The 15,368-nt window shown below is 53.4% G+C and overlaps 6 protein-coding genes across 6 annotated transcripts; all 6 read right to left on the bottom strand.

Annotated features, from left to right (window-relative positions):
- Positions 1-947: 947 nt before the first annotated feature.
- A1O1_06632 (uncharacterized protein) lies at positions 948-1,919 on the bottom strand (the record flags this gene model as incomplete). Its single annotated transcript, XM_007727510.1, has 5 exons — positions 948-1,141; positions 1,211-1,370; positions 1,427-1,633; positions 1,718-1,742; positions 1,813-1,919. 5 exons carry the CDS (start codon positions 1,917-1,919, stop codon positions 948-950), a joined length of 693 nt encoding a protein of 230 aa, XP_007725700.1.
- A 905-nt stretch (positions 1,920-2,824) lies between these two features.
- On the bottom strand, positions 2,825-4,569 carry A1O1_06631 (uncharacterized protein; the record flags this gene model as incomplete). Its single annotated transcript, XM_007727509.1, has 2 exons — positions 2,825-3,962; positions 4,016-4,569. The coding sequence occupies 2 exons, from the start codon at positions 4,567-4,569 to the stop codon at positions 2,825-2,827; spliced, it is 1,692 nt and encodes a 563-aa protein (XP_007725699.1).
- Positions 4,570-5,560: 991 nt separating this feature from the next.
- A1O1_06630 (CAMK/CAMK1/CAMK1-RCK protein kinase) lies at positions 5,561-7,848 on the bottom strand (the record flags this gene model as incomplete). The annotated part of the gene is made up of 3 exons (XM_007727508.1): positions 5,561-6,737; positions 6,794-7,038; positions 7,366-7,848. 3 exons carry the CDS (start codon positions 7,846-7,848, stop codon positions 5,561-5,563), a joined length of 1,905 nt encoding a protein of 634 aa, XP_007725698.1.
- Positions 7,849-8,616: 768 nt separating this feature from the next.
- Positions 8,617-9,396, bottom strand: A1O1_06629 (uncharacterized protein; the record flags this gene model as incomplete). Its single annotated transcript, XM_007727507.1, has 1 exon — positions 8,617-9,396. One exon carries the CDS (start codon positions 9,394-9,396, stop codon positions 8,617-8,619), a length of 780 nt encoding a protein of 259 aa, XP_007725697.1.
- Positions 9,397-12,064: 2,668 nt separating this feature from the next.
- Positions 12,065-13,318, bottom strand: A1O1_06628 (alcohol dehydrogenase; the record flags this gene model as incomplete). The annotated part of the gene is made up of 1 exon (XM_007727506.1): positions 12,065-13,318. The coding sequence occupies one exon, from the start codon at positions 13,316-13,318 to the stop codon at positions 12,065-12,067; it is 1,254 nt and encodes a 417-aa protein (XP_007725696.1).
- A 1,032-nt stretch (positions 13,319-14,350) lies between these two features.
- On the bottom strand, positions 14,351-14,892 carry A1O1_06627 (large subunit ribosomal protein LP1; the record flags this gene model as incomplete). The annotated part of the gene is made up of 3 exons (XM_007727505.1): positions 14,351-14,397; positions 14,479-14,701; positions 14,824-14,892. 3 exons carry the CDS (start codon positions 14,890-14,892, stop codon positions 14,351-14,353), a joined length of 339 nt encoding a protein of 112 aa, XP_007725695.1.
- Positions 14,893-15,368: the final 476 nt, after the last annotated feature.

The following is a 15,368-nucleotide window of genomic DNA, read 5'->3' as shown; positions in this document are numbered from 1 at the left end:
TTTTGGTGCAGTTTCTTGGGCGAGCAAAGGTATTGTGCGAGCCAATATGGTATGATGTTGAACCAAGACAGGTCGATGATGGCTGAGGAGGACACGTGATATTCTTGGTTCGGAAGGATTCCAATCAGAAGCCACACGACAGTCTGCTTCAGACTTCAGAAGGTGTCTGACAAGATCCGGGCGGACAAGGTGTATATATCATCGTGGCCGGAATTAAAACCGGCCACGACCCTCATCATCTGGGTTGGGCATGATAGGAGAAGTGCGACACTTCTGATGAATGTTGAGCCCCCACAATCGAGCTTCGGGGGATTCAGCATGGATACCAAAGGTAAGTCTGTTGATTCAAGGGTCATTGTCACATCTGAAGTCGTCGATGGTCGCCGCCGGAGGGAGATGCAGCCTTGTCTTGGCATGGCCTCCATCGTATTTAGTAGTAGTAGTGAGTAGTAGTTTGTCGGCTGGCAGCGCCCTTTGGTGAACCAGTCGACTCCTCCAAGGCAGTATTCTGAGCATAGCAACGTCTTGCGCGGTCGATATGCTGCCCCATCCCGTGACGACCGTGGTGTCTGCAGGCGTGGAACTGCATGGACTGGTATGTAAGCCTCGTCCGCCCATCTTCCATCTCAGAGCAGAGCAGAGCAAAGACTGCCACATACCAATGCCACGCGGCCAGGTGACGATGGCTAGGACAAGCCCACTTGCGACCCCTCCATGAGCCCTTTAGCTCTTAAGTAATTGTTTCCCTTGAGGCCGGAATATGATACGCGCTGCCAAAACATCTCGACCGTGCCATGTTCTGATTGGTCTGGCCGGAATTGCTGCGGCCTCGCACGTGACCGACCGGAGTGGTGAAGGGACGGACGCCATCTATCTTGGTCGGCCGACTGTGCGTGTTGCGCGCTGCTTCTGCTCGGACCGTGCAAGTTGTTGAGTCATCAAGGATCTCATGTCTCTCCAGACAGCCACTGGACCAGGAATTCGACCTCGAAACGATCATCCGCAGATGGCCTTTCTTCAGGGAGCCAGCGTAAGATTTTACGGGCGAGGGCGAGGAGCAGCTCCTTATCCTTCCTATCTAGACGCCTCTCGCGTATCTCGAGACTCTGATCGGGGATGGGCGTTGGGGTGATCCAGTTACCTTTGATCGTCAACGAAGCCATATCAATGGAACATATAGTCCATTGTCTCAGACGTGGATTCTACTCACCTTCAGAATCCCAGTACCGGCGGCACATATCACTTCGGTCCAGAAACTTCCCTGGAGAGGGTCCCATGAGGGAGACCATCTCAGCAAGATGTAGCTCATCGTCAAGGCGACCGTCCTTCACTGCATGAAAGAGACGGCCTCCTTCGAACAGGTCCCATATCTGGATCAGTTGTGTCAGCGACGATCTGCGGAGATCGTTTGAGCGCCGCTACATACCATGACTCCGACACACCATATATCGATCTTGGAGTCCCAGTCCATGCCGGGGATTATTTCAGGCGCTCTATAGACGTCAGGCATGACGTCGCCGGAGTGCTTCTGCCACGGCTCTCCTAGACGAGCAGCACCGAAGTCAGCAATGACAGGCTCGCCGTAGGTGATTGGGAACGTATAGGAGAGTTGGATGACTCGATTTGCCAGCACCTAGTCAGGATGTTCGCTATCGATTGATTTGATATGACGCGAGATGGTGAGCTAATTGGTAGCATCTTCTCCCGCGATGCAAACCTTGAGCGTGAGAAGGGCATTCTCCCTAGATCACCAATAACCTCCCCAGCAGTAAGACGCCATGGAGTAGCTAGAGGGAGCGATCAAGGACATACCTGAGGTCCCGGCAAAGCCAGACAGTAGAAGCTGTGCCAAAGCCGAGCTTGGCTACGACCTGGTACCCTGACTGGAAGACGTCCCCGAGCCGCACCGGGTAGAACATTTGGACTTCTTCCAGTCAAGATACCAGGTTGTTGCTAAGCTCGGCTTTGGCATAGCTTTCTTTCGGCCTTGTAGTCAGGCACCCGCTCCTCTTCTATCTTTTCATGCAGAGGGAGGACCTCAAAGCCGTCTATCGGCAAATGGCGGGCGTGGCTGGAGACTGTTCTCGTGGAGGTGGCCATGTGTGACTGACAACGCTTCGAGGTAATGCGAGGACCCAACTTTGAAAACCCCCATCGCGGACGCCAGAGGAAGGGGAGTGTCGACGTCTCATGAGGATCAGGAGCAGAAGACATCTACCTGAAGTCAATTCCAGCGTTTGAGACGACATCTACTTACCGTGAGCACTCATATAAACGTTGTTTAATACCTAGCCATCGGAGTCCAAGGATAACCCCACAGTCATCCATCTGAGTGTCTCGGTGGGAGTTCATAAAGCTGGCTAGGATGCAGGGAGGATCAAGCTGCTCCCACTGGCAGGTGATGGGACTGCGCCGGCAAGGAAGATTGATGTCTCGTCGAGGTACAAGAGCACGATATCAGGTAGTATGGGTCCCATGGTGCCACAGGTGGTCGACGCCAGTGGAATGTTCTGTAGCTGGAGCTGTTGAGAGAGTTTCTTTGGCCCCCAGATTTCCCCAGTTATTATTATTTACTACTCAGTACCGCCATGGGATAAGGATTGGCCACTTTTTGCGGGGAGCCAGAGCCGACTCTGAGTGACTACATGTACGTACTACATTCCAGAATAGAGAGAGTGTACTTTCATGTTCGTCTTCATATTTCATAGCCTCGTCGACTTGTTATGGGATGTCGTCTATCTATCATCGACATCTCAACCTGCAAAACTCATACCCGATCCTCGTATATGAATGACTGGCATCCACCTCATTCATTGTCGCCTCATCAGAACACCCTCCTCAGAGTCCATCCAGCGCCTGCAACCCTTGCCGCGACAAACAGCGTCGTTGCCGCTGCGTATGCGCAGATGGTGAAGACGATGAGCCCCCAATAGTCACCATTACACGTGGTAACCAATTGTCCCGCGATCGGGATCCCCGTCAGCGACCCGAAAGAGACCAGAGTGTAGCAGGTCGCATAGTACCTCCCATAGTTCTCGACCCGGCACAGCTGGCCAACACATACCGGGGTCAATGAGATGCCTGATCCCGAGGCGAATCCAAACACAATGCCATATACAATCATTAGCGCTACCGATCCACCGGCCGGCAGCCAAAACGCCAGTGTTGACACCAGACACATGAAAATCGTGACGACCATGGCATTGAACCGGCCGAACCGGTCAGCGACAAGCCCCGGGAAATACCGCCCAAAGCACGACCCGACGTTCAAGATGGCTATCAGCTGGTAGGACAAGTCGGTCGGCACCCCATGGTACAAGGCATAGCTGCTCAAGAAAGTCAGGGGAACAAAAAGACCCCATTCCACGAAAAACACCCCCATGGTTGTCAATGCGAACACCGGGTCCCTGAACACGCGAATATCAGGAAGGATGTTCTCCTTTGTGGCCTTCCGAGGCGGGAGGCGGGATGTGATAAAGAGATTGGCCACGATCAGCAGCACCAGGTTGATCAGTCCGCAGACTCGGGTCGACCAAGCCCATCCGATCTTGGGGAAAAGCGCTTGGAGTGTCAACGGAAACACAATTCCGCCGAGGGAGCCCCCCGCCGCCGCCAGGCCCGTGGTCTGTCCTCGTTTGCGAAGAAAGAAGTGGCCGATGGAAGCAATAGCCGGAGTGAACACAAGTGAAGTACCCAAGCCGCCCAGGATGCCAATGACGATCAAGAACTGCCAGTACCGGTGGCAGACGCCCATCAGCAAATGTGAGGCGAGCATGAGAACCGAGCCGCTCAAGACAAGCCAGCGGGGGCCCTTGGCGTCAAAAATCGGACCGATCTGGATGCCGAAAAAGAAGGACAGAAAGGCATAGATGCCGAATATCCACCCGATCGTGCTCGACGTGTAATCGCGTAGTTGATGTGTGGAGAGGTATGCTTGATATGTTCCCAAAGTATTCATCAGACTTTTCCAGTGTCAGCAACTCAGAGTGCATGTCTCAACCAGAGAAGCACTTACCCAAGAGCGGCCATGAGACCGCAAAATGACCCGAGCACACAGAGCCATGCTTGTCGTCCGCCTTCTGGATACGTGTTTCCGTAAGCATCGGTCGAGACTCTGCTGACGTTGGCTAGACTAGTCGCCACTTCGTTCAGGGTCGGGGCAGAAGTGGACGACGAGCGCCGAAAATGGGCTGAACCAGACGCCCCATGGCTATGAGGCCTTTCGAGGTCACAACAGTACGAAGTGAACGGCGCAGCCGCGACCGACTGAGCGGTATTCTGCCGGGTGATGGAGGCGGGACGTCGTAGGACTGATCCCTCTTCCACTTTGGATTCGGATTTCTCTTTGGTGTATGATTCTTCTTTGACCCCCTCCACCGTGACTTCTGTCTGCAGCGTCTGCTCACTCTCTTTCCATGTCTGTTTCTCCGGGTCCAGAGTGGATTGGGCTCTATCAACTGCCTGCGGAGGCTCTCTGTATTCCAAGGCGTCTTGATCGAAACGGCTTGCGTCCTGATTCGGGCTCAGGGAAGTTCCGTGTGACGGCTGGTCAGCTAGGTGGATGGTCATGGACTGATAATGGCAGGTGAAATGCTACGGCACCCGCAGATGAAGGCGAACTTGTCCTCTCGATGGGTACGGTAAGGACAGACGTGATTGTAATTAGGTACAAAGGAGGGCCGTAAAGGATATGCAGCTTCAAATACTCTCAAGGATGCCTCTAGCCTGCACTTCTGGAAAAAGTCAAGCAGCAGATGACGCGAAGAAAGGGCACCACCCCTTTTCTTCTCAGAGGCAAACTCACCATTGTTGCATTTTGAAGATGATGTCCCGCGGGTCGTCCGTCGTACATGGAAAGGAAAGAAACAGCGAGGCGCGGTGAAGTCCGAGGCATGAGAGCGGACAGAAACCTGCGGCGGAAGAAGTACGAGATCCGCCAGTGGTGGAGAGGCTGATGTCGCCATGATTAGTATTACAGAGTAATAAGATGGATGTGCGGAGTGCAGATACCGATACGTAGTACTCTCTGCACTCTGTAGTACAGTAAGAGACTGATAGAATCCAGATGTGGGGGAATCCCGCCTCGTCGTACAACGGTCGTCCTTTTGCCGTCGCTACCGCCACTGCATCATTCTCTCCCTGGCATGCACAGCATGCAGTGTGGCATCATTAGGTTATTGCTACGGGCATCGCCTATCGCCCTGCAGTTGGTTTCAACTGAGGCTTGATCCGACTCATAATGTGTCCGATATTACCTAGGTAGGTATGCACAAGCTCAAGATAGAGATGTTTTTGGTTTAGAGAAAATCGTCATCTTCATCTTCCTACACCAGGATATTCAGGTTGCTGCCTGCCACCTATAGCACTTCACGCTGCGTGATGGATCATGTGCCACTAATGCGCTCACAGAACACAAGCCCTCAAAGAAGACAACCCAGCCATGCGCACCATGCTTCTCAACGTCAATCTGCGATCTAGACAATTCACCTGAAACTCTCTGAACTCCATATTTCCCATTGCTGTGTCCAGCCATCCAGCGCTCCAGTCAGGACAAACGTGGTCACCGAACGCTAAGTTCTTCCCTCAACTTCGAAGGCTGGACTTGAGGATTTCCGCCCACCTTGTTCCTCCGTCCCAAGAGCGTCGAATTATCCAGGCTGAGCTCAAACGGTTGCTTGTTTCGCCGTCCGACACTCTGTCGGGCTGCCGCTGCAACAGCGGCACTATGCTGACCGTAACCTTTTTCTTGCTGTTGATTGTGGTGTTGACTTCGAGCAGGCGCTGCTGATGCCCGCGCTTGTGCAGCTGATGACGGCTGCGGGCCCAAGTTGGTCTGGCGCATCTTGGTTTCCATACTCGATACATCGGATGGTTGTTGCGCTTTGGGGACTTTACTCGACACCTCCTCCTCGTACTCCTCTTCTTCCATATCGTCGTCTTCGTTCAACGGGTTGAGACCGCCAGGTATACCCGCGCCTCGGTAACCTTGTTTGAAGTTCTTCCTTCGCTTGGCTTCCTCTTCTTGTCGGTGGACAGCGTAGCCGACGTCAAAGACCTCACGCAGATTGAGAGTACCGGGAGATCGGAAATCCGCCCGTTTTCCGGGAGTGCCTGGCGTACCTAGCGAATACACATCCGCAGGAAGATTGCCTGCCTGGCCCCACTGCTTTTGCCTCACGGCCAGCGGGGTAGCCAAAGGAGGAGCATCTGAGGCGGCATAGGTGGGTTCGGAGACGTTGCGGATCCAAGGGTGTGCCAAAAATTCGTCGATGGTGTATCGTTTTTCGGGATTGACAGTCAGTAAGTGTGAGACCAGATCTTGGGCAGATTTCGAGATATCGTCCCACCACGGCGAGAGGAAGGTGTACTGGCCGCGAGCGACCTTTTCCGTCAAAACCTGTATGGACTCGTCGTAGAAAGGAGGGAATCCACAGAGCAGCGTGTAGAGAACACAGCCCAGAGCCCACATATCGACGGATTTGCTGTATCTTTCGTCCTTGACAATTTCGGGAGCTGTGTACCCAACAGTCCCGCACGGCGTCATTGTCTGCGAATCCCAAATCACCTTGGAAAGGCCAAAGTCGGCGATTTTGATTTGGCCGATGCCGCCAGAACCGACACCGGGGATAAATTCTCCTTCATCAGCTTTATCTTCTTCGTCTGGTCCCTTCGGTTTGGGGTTGCGGGTGGGGATGAATGGAATGGGATAGAAAAGGAGGTTCTCTGGCTTGATGTCGCTGAGAAGAAGGTTAGTCTGCCATCTTCCAATTCGCGCGCGTACCACGGGACATACCGATGGACGACGCCACATTCTTCATGCAGGTAGCGTAGTGCTTTGGCAACTTGGGTAATGACGTGGCGGCTGAGATCTTCACTGAAGTACGTCAAGCGAACAATTTGATGGAACAGTTCTCCACCAGGGCAGAGTTCAAGGACAATATAGTAATATTGCCGTGACTCGGAGAAGTCAATGAGTTTGACAATATTGGGGTGATCCAACTGGCGCATGATTTGAACCTCCTTAAGAATATTGGCTCGCTGGGAGGAGAGTCAGCTTCTGAACGAGCAAGGGTGGGATTCATCTGAAAATCCAAAAGAAAGAGAGCGTGCCAGGACAAAGGTAGGGGCTGAGCAAAAGGATGGTTATGCGCACCTCCACGCCCTTTGGTTGTTTTTTGAAGTTCGGATGAAGGTGAGCGTCGCCCTAGTGAGTATAAGGTTGGTTCTGCGCAATGCAACAAATTCAAGAAGAGCGACGAACGGATCAGGTGAGGGGTCAACGAAGGCCAGGGTTGGCAACGCCAGAAGGGGCAAAGGAAAAGGAGCCATGAAGGGCTGACGATGCCTGAAGACTCTCTAGCATACCTGATTCGAGTTCATTTCAAACTTGCGGACAACTTTGATGGCAACGTTGTCACCAGTCTGGGTATCTCGGGCCTTGTAGACATTGCTGAACGCTCCATCGCCCATCTTCTCCAACAGGATGTATCTTTCTAAGCCGGGATATTTGGGCATTTTGCTGGCCTGTTCTCTCTCTTCAGCGACAAGGGCTTCAATATCGGCGTGAATCTTTTGGTGTTTGCCTGTGACGTTGGCTGCGGCAGCGCCGGCCTGGGCCGCTACATTGCGATTGTCGACGGCAGCTGCGGAATACTCGCCGTGATAAGGCGGGACGTTGTGCTGCTGTTGTCGATGGGTGACGGCAGGTTCGCTGATACCATGATGATACTTCTGCTGCTGCGCATGTACAGGCGAAACATTGGTCGTCGGTTGATCTCGGGGAGGATCTGCGACTCTGGCCTGCTTGCCATGACGTATGAAGTTCTTGAGATTCTGGATTGTGCTCATTTTAGCGGACGCTCCGAAGGCGCGAAGGATGCGTCGACGAGAAGAGAGAGATTCTCCAGGTCAACCCAGCAGATGACAGAGGGGATGGAGGTGGTGGTGATGAGAGTGGGAGATTGGACGGTAGAAAAAGTTGTTATGGGTAAGACCTGGTTTGCGGGTGAGCGGGTTCGGGGCCGTGTGTGTGGAAGGAGCGGCAGGCCGGGACAGCGCAGTGCAGTGGTCGAGATCTTCTTAGGTCGAGCGAGGATGAATAAGCGATGGGACAAGTGCGCCAGTGGAGTTGAGGCCGCCGACAACTATCCCAAGAAGGGTATGGAGGAGACAAAAGAATAGTGGCGGGAGGAGTAGCAGTAGTCTTGCTGTCAGCCAGCTCGACTGATAGCTGCTTGAACAAGCGGTGATGGACAAGAGTGGTAGTAGTGTCTGTAGCTGGAGTGGCTACAGATGGAATAGAAGACAGAGTGTGTGTAGGAGAGAAAGAGGGAGTAAAAGAGAGCTGTTTGGGGTTGATGGAGGGTGATTGCTACGGGCGAAAAGACCCAAAGAACCAGTGACGAGGAGCAATGAATAGGTGCCAGGCAAATACAGGCAAAGCCAGTGGTGCAGTGGTGGTGGATGGAGAAACGCAGCCTGACAGGTAATAATGGGCGCCTGGGGCAGTCATGATGATGCTGATTCTCGTGCTGATGGCAACAATTGATGATGCCAGCGATGATGTCGTAGTGGGGTAAAGGCATTCGGTGGGCGACGGGGGGGGATTATTGGAGTTTAGGGGAGAGCAGCACTTACAGTGTCATGATTAGCGGGCAGATCGGTGCCTGTTGTTGTCAGATCCAGGGTATGTGGCCAGGCGAGGTCGCCTATCAACGGCTGCGATGACGGTGACGGCAGCCGTCGCGTTGCTCGTGGTGCTCGTGTCGCCTGAGTTCGCCGCAGGGATCTTGTCTTCAAGTTCGTTGCGGCTGTAGGACTGCTGAAGTTACTAGGCGCGGTGCTGGTGGCGGTACCGGTGGTGCCGATGCCCGTGCTGGCGCCCATGAACTGTGTGCGTGTTTTTGTCGGCTGTTCAAGTGGTTGTTGTCTCGGCGCCTGTCTTTGATGCCGCAGCTTCGTCCACGTCCTCACTGGCATGCCGTTCCCGTCCCCGTCAATGGCCATGACCCTCTCGAACCCCATATCGACGTCATCAGACCGACAAGATACTCGACACGCTCTGGAGCGACAGTCAATATTATTGTTCTGGCCTTGCAGCGGCCCCTGTCGTGGATGAGCCTGATGTGCGTCGTTCAATTTCCCGGTCGCAAGCGACGGCGGTAGTGGGAGCGGCGAGCAACCGTCCTGCAGATAGTCCATTCCCCAGTCCAGATCAAAGTTCAGGTCGGCGTTGAACTTGACCTGCAGAGTCTGCGGATGCAATTCGTCGTACTGGTCCAGTATCAACGGTTCCCAGACTGGTATCTCACGGTCCTCGGTCTTCCACGAGTCGAAGTATGATGACCAGCTGTCCGTGGGCGTGGGAATTGGCGTTGAGTACCCGAATCGAGACATGGTGTGGGAATCGGTATAAAAAATGATTATAGAGAGTGTGTGTGCATATACTGTGTAGGGAGGCGTGAGAGTTGATGGTGCCTCGCATACAACACCCTCTCAGTACTCAAACGAAAAGATTGACTATACTGATGACTCTGAGAAAGATTCGTGTCTCGGTTCCCAACTCATCGTCAAGAACCAAAGCCATCCGGCTCACCCAGTCTTTTTGACCACTTCTCATCCCGCGCTCCGAACTCGCGTCTCATTCTCGTCAGCCTTCCGACGCGATATCACGCCAGGATTACCCACGCCGTCTCTGCTGGGGGTGGGACAACCTCTTCCAAGCATGAGGGTGAGCATGCCCGACGAGCAGTGAGCACAGACATTGGCGGCATGGGCGAAGTGGAGAGAATCCAAAAAGTTGGATGCCCCTGGGCCACGTCGCAGATCTTGTTGCCAACTGATCCATGCAAGGGGGTTTTATGTCCAACGTCAACATCATGCCGCTGTTCAGTGATCAGCACCAGCACCAGCACCGGCAGAGCACTCTACTAAAGACTCTTCCCGCATACCTTGTACGTCTCCACACGATGCCGCGGTCAGTGGCTGCTCAAACACGTCACTTTTTACACAGGAATTTGGCCGGCCCCCAAGGAAATGCCAGGTCCATCTTATACTGGTTTTTCCGGACAGTTGAATATGTCAATCAAAACGGATACGATTATTCTATCGTGATGTCTGGTCTTGATCGGTCATATACTCAAAAGCTCCACGTCCCGAACATTTCCTATTCTCCCTTCTGCCGGGTTCTTCCTTGCCATCTATTCTCCTCCGGGCCATGACCGAAGTGTAAAAGAAGTTTTCTACCCCTGGACGAGGCTGGGCAGTGCGTCCCATTGCAGGCCTTGCCCCCTTTTTCAGTACCTGAGCAACTTTTTCTTTCCATAGACGCGATGTGCCCCTCCGAGGCTATACATCTCCGGAGTGTGTGTGGTGCCTTGCTTCCATTCCAGCACTTGGTATTCTCCTCTCAGGTGGTGTGGTCCTGCCAAAGCAATCACCACTCCTGGACGTCCACTGACACACACACGCACACACCTGCAATATGATATATCCATATCCTGTCTGTCAGAGCGACGAGACTGTGGCATACCCGATCGCACGATCTCGCGCCACACGTGCCACAGGAGGACTGGGGTTCAAGAAGCAGCAGTGAATCAATGAATACGTCTTCTTGTCACCTCTCCATTTCACAATCTCTATCCCTTTCATCCTGTTCTGGAATGGTGCATTTGTTCCTCGCTCTGCATTCCGGCAGGCTACATGTTGCTGTCTACCGCGTAAACAACACGTCCATTCTGGGCAGGCTCTCTCCATTCACACTGGTTCGGGACACACGTGTGGTATGGTAGCGATCAGCATGGAATCCGAGTCTGGGGCTGCTTCTTGGATGTTCCCTGTCACGATCTGTCATCTAAAGTCTGCCAAACAAACCAACACATTCGTATCGTGCCGTCAAGACGTCTTCGATTGGATGGGAAGTTGGTTCCTCGCATTGATCGTAAAGACGACATCAAGATGCCGTACCAGAGTTGAGCGTACTGACAGTATACATCTTGTGATGCTGAGATTTGAGACGCTTCAACTGCGTGTGGTTCTGCATTTTGCTGTTGTGGAGGCTTCATGGTTGATCACTGCAATGGATTCCAATTCTTTCAGTTTGTCCCGCCCCGAAACAAGATCGTGTACAAACCCTCAATTTTGTGTTTGAATCGCACTTGGTAGTCGTCAATGCAAGCTACCATGCCGGCCCCCTCCATGGTCACGGCCCATAAGGTGGAAAACCAGAAGCCACCCCTTTCGGACGGGCGGAACGTGCCAACTACCTTCGCTCTCCCACGCATTCGCAATGTGAGGTATTAAACATTCCTGGTGGCCATGGCGGATGCCAAATGCCGGGTCACACGATTCTTTGATGCCATCGGCATCGGCATCGCCATTGCCACCATGTCCAGCCATGGATTTAATCCTCTCCTCGGATATTCCGGCCGGACTCTCCCATGCATGTTTCATCGAGGTAAGTTCGTGGGTGACAGGCATGGATTTGGACTTGAATGGACGTAGTTGACTGTGTCACTTGAGGCTGTGTCAAGCAGATTGCACAGCCATGTTCGTCGGCAACGGGCGGGATGGGCTTTGCGGGACAGTGGACACGGAGGTTACATGCGAACAACACGCATGTGTACACAACTACAGAGTAGAATTCTGCTCTTGCGGATTTGTGGTTTGACATGTTCAGATTGACGACCTTACGCGTCTTCCCGTCCGAGGTATGAGGTCGGAACCTACCATGGTCGCGTCGTTCTCTCGGTAAGAAGGACTTCTCTGCATTGTGAAAGTCAAGGCTGCGCTATGTTTATTATTGCTCGATGGGCGGCAAGGCTGAGAACGCCCCTTGAGTCAAGCATTTTGCAGCCATTGACCATCGATGTGCAATTCGAGGCCGTAACTTCGGAGCACGACTGTATCCTCTGGCCTAGAAGACTCTTTCAACATTCCGGCAGCTTTTAAATGGATCCGCGCAGCGAGGACAAGAAAAAAGATGCAACTGTTCTTTCAGTCCTTCGTTTGGCAATAGTATTCACATCACGGGTATCGAAACCACACCGTCCCACGGCCATTGAGTTCACTCTACTACCGTTTCCAGGAGCTCCAAGACCTGAGCTTTCTCCGTGAGAGGTTTCGCATTGGTCTGACACCAATGATCTCGCAGACTGTTCTCCGCCAAGGCATCCAACTTATCCCTTCCGACCCCAACATCCTTCAATGTCCGGGGCATACCGAGATCCCTGAAAATGGCGTCCAGCACGTCACCTAGATCGAGACCATCAAGTTTGTTGTGCTCTCCGGAACCATATCTGGCCAGCAGCACCTCCTTGACGACGGGTGACCTGAGCAGGACGTTCTTGCAGTACTCCTGACGCTCGACGTTGGCCCCGGCCCTAGCGTTCCATTTACACACGGCCGGCAGCAAAATACAACTCGTTTCGCCGTGCCCGACGCCCAATGGACCGAGTTGGTGTCCAATGCCGTGACTGGCGCCCAGCGGTACTCCGCTGCTGACGGCGCTCATGGCCTCAGTGACGCCCCTCATCGATTCGAACCGGGCATCGAGATCGCCTGGGTCGCGATGCGTACGGATCAGGGACGGGACAAGTTTCAACAACCCCTTCTCGGCGTCCGCGTCGCCGCTCGGGTTCGACAGAAGACTGCACAGCGTTTCGACGCAGTGGTCGACGGCCCGGACGCCCGTGCTGAGCCAGATCCGTTGCGGAGTGGTGGTAGTCAATTCCGGGTCGAGAACTACTAAGCTAGGATTGCGCGGTGGCGGGAAGAATGGTCTTTTGAGATCACTGCCGTCGTCGCGCGTCACGCCCGCCCTGGCCTGGTATTCGCCGCCAGACAGGCTGGTGGGAATGGCGATGTGGCGGATTTTGGGCGGCTTGAAGGCAGATGAGGACCCCTTTGTGGCCGAGGACAACTTCTCCATTCCTTCCGACGTGGTGATGTCGTTTGCTAGCATCCATGATACTACTTTGGCCGCATCGGTGAGCGAGCCTGCACCCAGCGTCACGATACAGTCCGGGTCCTTGGGCGCCGCGTCCTGCGCCACTTCAAGTACTTCGTTCCAATGGGTATGTGGGGTCATGCCGATCCTGACACCGACGACTTTGTCTCCAAGGGCATCTTGCAGGCGCTTCAGGGCTGATGTGTTGGACGACAATGATCTAGAGGCGATAATGTACACGCGGCTGGCTTGGAATGTGTTTTCGATATGGTGTTTGCAGGCTTCGTCGAAATGGAGGCCGTAGCTGATGTATGGTACAGGCCGGTCAGAAAAGGCCGGTTCCAAGTGATCAAGACCATAGACGAATGCCATGATAGAATGACGATGCGACGACGGAGATCTTGAGAAAAAAGTAGACTTCGTTACCTGGAAACACTCGAGCGGCCGGGTCTATCTATATGTCTGGACGTATCTTGGGCCGATTTGTAGATGTGGAGACTTGGGTCACTGTCTAGACGTAAGGAATGCGGGTAGGAGCAATGATACAAGAATATAAAGATACACACAGAGGAGCAGCAGAGATACAGCGATATCGGACGAGGCTGGACACTGCGTGCGGAGAACCTGATGAGGGCTGCTCGGCCAATCAGCTCGCACCCGCAAACATCAGGAGGGATGAACATCAGAGTAGATTTTAGAGTGGAAGGCGCTGTGCAAGGGCCTGGGTTTTGTACGCGCCGCTGCAGATACTCAAGCTTCAATGGTGCGTGTGCAGAGTTGATAGGTCTTCTCTAGGAAGCGAGAGCAACCAGTGTAACGGGAGACATGAACTTATGAGCACCGAAAAGTGCGAAGTCTGGCGAAATTCGCCCATGGCACTGCACAGAGGATGCGAATGGACAGGGATGGGCAATTGTGTTGTTCCATGCACGGTCAACAACATTCAGAAGCACGGTCAGCTTGAAAAGAAAGCCAAGTCCAGTGATCAAACACAGAACAGATGCAAGAAGCGAGTTTCATGAGCTATTGACATTGTGGATCAATCCTCAAAAGCGTTTCGAATGGCTCGATTTAAGTCCGCATGAGTCTTCGCATGCCCAGCTCGTCCCGGACCGTTCTTCTCGAGTAGTTAATTTCCCTTTCGTTCTGATTATCCACAAATGTCGAAAATGCCTTGACTGCGCACAGTGTCCTTCCACAAGAAAGAAAAGACGCAATCTAGGACTTTTTGGTCTAAAACAAGGCCAGGCAAAGCATAGCAAGGCAGGCTGAGTATGCGGTTGCTTTTCGTGTTCCTGATGCGATGTTGGACAATGTTTTCTGTGTGTGAATGTTCTCGCTCGAAAAAAGTTGCCGTGGCGGAGAAAACAGGCAGGGCGGCACAGGATGGTTGAGGTCGAACGCTTAGTCGAAGAGACCGAAGCCCATGTCTTCGTCCGACTCCTCCTTCTCTGTTATGGTGGAAAAAGTTGTCAGTGATTTTCCCGCTATCGAATCAACGCGCAGATGCGGAATGTTGGACATAGACATACCCTCTTCTTTCTTTTCCTCCTCAGCTGGGGCAGCCTCGGCGGCACCACCAGCTGCGGGAGCACCACCAGCAGCAGGGGCGGCTGCGGCACCACCTCCAGAGCCGACGTTCAGGAGCATGTCCTTCACATCCTTGCCCTCGAGAGCCTTAGCGAAGAGAGTGGCCCAGATGGGCTCGACGTCGGGGACACCGGCGGCCTTGATCAGGGTGTTCAGCTTGTCGGCCTACAGAAGCAAACCCGGAGACCGGAAAGTTAGTCATGAAGTCTCAATGTCAGGTGAGAGCGTGCTCAATCGATCCATGGTTGGTTCTCGAAACAGCAGAGGCAGACATGGGGATTCCGTACAGTGATATCAATGCCATCGTCGGCAAGGATGAGAGCGGCGTACGCGCTGGCGAGCTCGGCGGTCGACATCTTGACGATTGGGAGAGATTGTCTGGTGAACTAGAGACGGTGGTGAAGGTGTCGGTTTGTCGAAGAGTTGAAGTTGGCGCGCACAGATTGAAGCCGCACACAAGCTGCAGTGCGAGTCGTCAATTTCGTTGTGGGAGGGTTGGCGTGCCAAGATTTTATTGCACGTGACGCTACCTAGTGCTTGGCTGCTGGTGCAGTCAGTGAGGGGAATCAAACCTCAGCCTTATCACATGATCAGGCTGAACTTCTGAACACTCGTCATAATCTCCGAATGCCTGTTAACATGCCCTCAACTACTTCGTACACAGCAATCCAGGTAGACCGGACTGAAGAGAGCGCCAGCTGTGAGGAGTCAGGAATACCTCTATCATACCTCGGATCTCAAAACTGTCATTTTTTCACTGCCCGGCAGCATCACTGAGATTGATAACAACTGCTATACATAAAAAGAACCTGCCGGACTCCTTCCGCCCGCC

The sequence above is a fragment of the Capronia coronata genome (genome assembly GCF_000585585.1).
Source record: "Capronia coronata CBS 617.96 chromosome Unknown acBCG-supercont1.5, whole genome shotgun sequence".
In the NCBI taxonomy this organism is placed as follows: Eukaryota; Fungi; Ascomycota; class Eurotiomycetes; order Chaetothyriales; family Herpotrichiellaceae; genus Capronia; species Capronia coronata.
The sequence above is the reverse complement of the archived record's forward strand: the minus strand, read 5'-3'. Positions and strand labels throughout refer to the sequence as shown.